General features: G+C 41.7%; 1 protein-coding gene across 1 annotated transcript; it reads right to left on the bottom strand.

Moving 5' to 3' along the window:
- Window positions 1-2,737: 2,737 nt before the first annotated feature.
- LOC107466454 (uncharacterized) lies at window positions 2,738-5,626 on the bottom strand. Its single transcript, XM_016085431.3, has one exon. It carries the CDS (start codon window positions 5,315-5,317, stop codon window positions 3,071-3,073), a length of 2,247 nt encoding a protein of 748 aa, XP_015940917.1. The 5' UTR covers window positions 5,318-5,626; the 3' UTR covers window positions 2,738-3,070.

Here is a 5,626-nt window from a genome sequence, read left to right as displayed (position 1 = left end):
TGTTTTCTTTCAGTGCAACCATTTTGCTGGTGCGTGTAAGGACAACTTAACCTATGCTATATATATGTCATTCTCTATCAGAAACTTGGTGAAGTTTTGAGAAAGAAATTTTTTTCGCTATCTGTTTGAAGAGTTTTGATTTAATGATTGGTCTTGTTTTCCATTAATAATTTGTATTAGATAAAGGATTGTAAAGCTTTGGATTTGCTTTGTAAAAAGTAAAGGCAGGTGTATTTGGTTTTGGCATAACACAACATAGTAACAAAATCCAGAGTTGCTCGTGGATGGTGCGAGTCTCCAAATATCCGAAAAGACCAATTCTAATGGTGCATTATACACTATTTTGGACTCAGAAAATGATAAGTTATGGTGTTTTCCTTGATAACATGCATTGCACAAAGGTTCAACTACTGACTTATCCTTTTTTTTTTAAAGTACATCAATGTTATAACATTTCATTACAACCTCTACAATTTTTGCAGCTGTATTTTCCAACCGCTTGTACCATACATCTAAAATGAAAGAAAGGAAACTATGAGATACTAGTTTATTAGCAAATTGACTACCTTTATTCCTTTCCTTAGTGTTATCCTCTCTACACAGCAAACTACTTAAACTAGACTTATCAGCAATCAGTGTATCACTACTATGAATATCAATGTCACATATTCTACTTGAAGCGAGCTTATTAACATCCAACTTATTTGAACCATACTCATCATCTAGTTCCTTATTTTGATTTGAAACACTCACTGATGCATCTGCAGGAGTGATTGTGATGCACACATGACTAATGAATTTTGGTGGATCTATGTTGCTTTTGACATTGTTGAACTATGAGTTACTCTTAGAATTCACTTTTTTGGCTAGAACATCTATGTTGTTAAATTTGTAGAATCCTCCCTTAAGAGATCTTTTTAGTAGAATTTTCTTGGTTTTCTGAGCCTTCATAAAGCAATCAAATGGATGAAATTCAAAAGACACATGATTGTCTAGAGCAAATTTTGCTACACTAATAAGATTTTTTGTGATAGTTGGGACATGGAGTAGGTTTAGTAGTCTAAAGTATTGAAAGCTAGAATTTGTAAGTAAGAGTTTTTTGCCCATTCTATTGATATTTATACCTTGGCCATTACCTATAAACACCTCTTATGTGCCTTCATACTCTGAGTTTGAAATCAGATTGTTTGTATCAAAGGTGAGATGATGTGACGCTCTAGTATCGAGATACCATGCCTTGTCAATGAGAGGAGTTTCTAGTGGAGCTGCTGTCAATAATGCATTTGCTTGCTCAGGCTGATGGAAAAAGGCTGAAGGAGGTGGTGGCAGATTCGCTGCCATTTCATGAGGATTCTAAAAATTCTGGTGGAAATAATGGTAGCAATCCCACACATTGTGCCCAATTCGACCGCATAGATGACATTGCCACCTATTGTTCCATAAAAGCCTGAAAAGTCAGATCTGCCACCACGGAAGTCTCTGCCCCAGAATCGGCCATGAATTCCTTGACCTCTAGTTTGCCCTGGTGAATTTGTAGAAACCTGGTTGATATGACTGTTGCCTCGTGTAACCGTCATTGTTCTGAGCTCGGATTCGTGATTCTGCTCCTTGTGCCAAATCAATATTACTATCTTATGTTCACTTGTATAGATTCAATTATTATCTTCTTGAAGCGTTCGGCCAATTCCTCTTGACTCACAAGTAGCGCTTTAACTTCACTTTCGATCACCGTATCAGCTTTGGAATTGAGCATGGTGATAAAGGCACTGTACTTCTCATTCAAGCCTTGTGCCACGACTTCAACGAACTCCTCACTATTAAGAGGCACACTTAGGGCTAAGAGTGCATTTGTCATTGTTTTTATCTTTGTCATATACTCAGCTATCACATCTTGCAATTCGATGGATTTCAGTTGTGGTTTTAGTTGTTTTACCTTTGATTTGAGGCGTTTTGCAAAGTAATCTTGAAAGTTATACCAGATTTCTTGAGCAAACTCACAATTGAAGACTTGTAAATTCTGGATGTATGGATGCGAAGAACCATGATGGGAAATTAATCTTTCTGTCTTAATCGCTGAACTCTTTTGACTTTAGTTATCTCTTTTTCTCGATTTTCTAATAGATTATTACACAAGAACCATATGAATTTCATTAAAGATAAATTTTTATTGAATTTAGTTTTTAACTTTTTTTTTAATTGAAATTTTGTATATTTTTATTTTTAAAAATTTTAATTTTTTTCCTTATATTAAATATTGACTTTAGTGTTGATAGTGTAATATTAGCTCGTACTGATATTATAACCAAAGAGAATGATGATAGATTGCTACATTAGGTTAATAGAACAGGTTATGTAGACGTTTAGGAGTTGAAAACTTGAAATTAACTTGCACAACAACCGCATATTAATTCAGCGTAGAAACAAAGTTATGTATAAGTTTATAAAGAACCCTATAGTTAAAAGGAAAAAGATAGAATTAAACATGAAATTGTCAAATACGTAACTAATTAAAAAAAATGAATGATGTCTAAACTTTGTTTTAAGAAAAGAGGCAAAATTAAACAATCACTTATATATAAAGCTTCTTCACTAGCAGAGATGCATTAATTAACATATTATTAACATATGCTTCACTAGCCATGTACATTCTACTGATAAGCTATGAAGAATCATATATAGAAACACACACATACATAAAAATATATAGTATAGTGTTTGTATATGTGTATAAGCACAGTGTACCCTTAGCTTTCATCTTGTAACGTGGAATCCATATCCCAATTCCCAGCCTTTTCAGTTAATGGGGAAGTTAAACCGACATGCATGCATCGTCATCAAAAAAGACATTAAGAGTACGTACCCAAAAGTTGAAAAAAAGAAAGAAAGAAAAAAAATACATCAACAAAAGAATGAAAAATTAGTTAGTGCACTTTAATCAAGTCCATTTCTTTAAGCTTGCTCCCACCATATTCAATTCCCCAAAGGTATCTCTTCAGAATCTTGTTCTTTTCTTCTTCAGAATGTTCTGCGAGTTTCTTCAAACCGGATGAAATATAATTAATTATTATCATCACAGGAAGCTAGTTTCATCTGCGGAGGCAGAGCTTCTTGCAACTCCGTGGCGCTGATTCTTCTTCTTGCCTTTAGGATCACTGCCACAAGAGATGCCGCACTCTACCCCGCAGATGGTGCTGAAGCAAGAGAACAACCCACTGTCTGTGTTCCTTCGCGAACGGCGGCTGGGTGTCTTGCTGGTGCTCGTTGCTGGGAAGCTTGAGAAGTCTCCGCGGTCCGCCACCGGCGGAAGCTCTGTCCGCCACCTATCCAGCTTCGACTCCAACCCTTCCACGCTCTCGTCCAGACTCCACCCTCCTACCGTTGATGCCCCCTCTTCGTCCACACGTGGATTTCTTGCCATTTCGGCCGCCACCTCCGACGCCGAAGGCCCCAACTCTGACTCCGTCACCACCGGTGGTCCAAAGTTCCCAAGATTCGACCTCCGTGGTGTTGTGTACTCGAACCTCGGCGTGTACCCGAATGGATGCATTGGTGTTGCACGGTTCGACATTGGGTGGAACCTCCCCGGAGAGGCGCGATACTGCGGTGCCGGTGAGGGACGGTATTGCTTCGGTAAAATTGCCGGAGAATTCCTAAACTGTGGTGCCGGTGAGCTATGGAACTGTGGCTTTGGTGAATTATGAAATTGTGGTGCGGGTGAGTTTCTAAACTGCGGTGCCGGTGAACTATGGAACTGTGGCTTTGGCGAATTCCAAAACTGATGTGCCGGAGAACTCTGGTATTGAGGTTTTGGAGAGTTCATATACTGTGGTTTTGGAGAGTTAATGTAATACGGTGCCGAAGAGTTCTTAATCTGTGGTTCTACAGCCGGAGAGCTCATGTACTTGGGAGCCGGAGAGTTTCGGAACTTAGGAGCCGGTGAAGCGTGAAATTGCGGCGCCGGTGAAGCGTGAAATTGAGCCGCTGGCGAGTTGTGGAACTGTGGCGGTGGTGGCGGCATATACTCCGGCTTTCGTGAAGTGGCAGGGGGTGCTTCATGGTGATGAGTATTGTTGGAGATGACATGTCCATCATGTCTGATGTCATCATCATCATGAATGGTGTTAACAGAGGAAGCAACATCATCATCATCATGATGATTAGCATACATAGCTTCATTATTGTTAGGGTAGTGGTTGTTAGCATTGTTTTCATTCCTGTGGCTATGGTTGTACTCTTTCGCATGGCCATGTTCCATCAAGTTGTTATGATGTTGCTGTTGATGTTGATGTTGATGATGATGCATGAAGGCGTTGTCGCCACCTTCGAAGTTTGGAGGTGGAGGTTCTTGAATATGAAGAATCTCCGATTCAGTCATCATTGAAGCCGAATCGTCGTTCCTATTCTTCTTAAGCCTCCACGGCAAGGAACCGCTGAGGATAGATTTTGATTTTACACTTTTAGCCTTCTCCGGTGAATCCTCACTTGTCACGGAATTACCCCTCGACCTTCTCCCCTTATTCTTCTTCTTTCTCGTCTCGTCTTCCTCGTGCTGCTCAACTTCTGGAAGACTCGAAGCACCCGAAACCACCGATTCAGAAATAGCAGAATTTGCCCTTCCCTTGTTGGCAATTGATCTACGAGCCACCACCGCTTCGGACCCCATCATGGAGCTGGTGTCACTCTTCGTCCGCCTCAGCTCCGGCTTTATTGGAGCCGCAGAGGAGCTGCGATTGGCGTTAGAGGTTCTGCGACTATTGCTATCATTGAAGACGTGGGGACTGAGGTGGTTGTGGCTGTCGTAGGCATCTTTTTCTCCCATCAGGTGACGGTACCCAACGGCGGATGAGTTGAGCGTGTAAAGCGGCATGCTCCTCATGGAACTGTCCAGCACCGCCACACCAATATTAAGAATACCCTGGGGCCTCCCGGAGGCACGGCGGACCTGCAGCGCCACGAACCTCATCCCGAGGGGAGCGCGGTTGTTGTGGTACGGCCGGTCAGGAGGAGGCGGGATGAGGTTACCTACGAGCACGCGCACCGTGCCGACGTGGACGTCCTTGAACCAATGCAAAGCGTAGATCTCGATCATGATTGCTGACGTGTCCGCATACAAGAACTCCTCATCAACCCGAAAAACAAATTTGTCATTCCACGTGGGATTGGTGTGGCCTTGCGTGTCCACTCTAGTGGATAGCTTGCGATCAGGGTGCACCCATGCGACCGCGTAGGTACGCATGTTGCGCGTGACGGGTGCCAGATCCTGAGCGGAAATAACATTGAGCTCTAGAAGCTGAAACGGTGCTAACACGTTTGACATCTTTACAAGAAATAAATTAAATGAGAATCACACGAATGAATAAACAAACAAATTAAACAATGGTAAAAAGAATATGATTACGATTATTTGAGTTTGTAGGTTTGGATGTATGATTTGTAGAGTTTGTTGGAAGAATGGGATTGCTTTTTGAGGTTATCGAGTTTGAACCAGCCGAAGAAAACAGAGGCGGAAGGGAAAATGGATTTCTTTGGAGGGGTGTTGTTGCCGCTCGGAGTCGTCCAAGGGGAGGACGACGCAGGAGGGCGTGACATGAAGGGGAGGGGACTGCCTATGGGGGTTTCTAGGAAA

The sequence above is a fragment of the Arachis duranensis genome, chromosome 9 (genome assembly GCF_000817695.3).
Source record: "Arachis duranensis cultivar V14167 chromosome 9, aradu.V14167.gnm2.J7QH, whole genome shotgun sequence".
Taxonomy (NCBI): Eukaryota; Viridiplantae; Streptophyta; class Magnoliopsida; order Fabales; family Fabaceae; genus Arachis; species Arachis duranensis.
The sequence above is the reverse complement of the archived record's forward strand: the minus strand, read 5'-3'. Positions and strand labels throughout refer to the sequence as shown.

Coding starts and splice junctions, on each gene's coding strand:
- LOC107466454 (XM_016085431.3), bottom strand. CDS start 5,317: ATGTCAAACGTGTTAGCACCGTTTCAGCTTCTAGAGCTCAATGTTATT.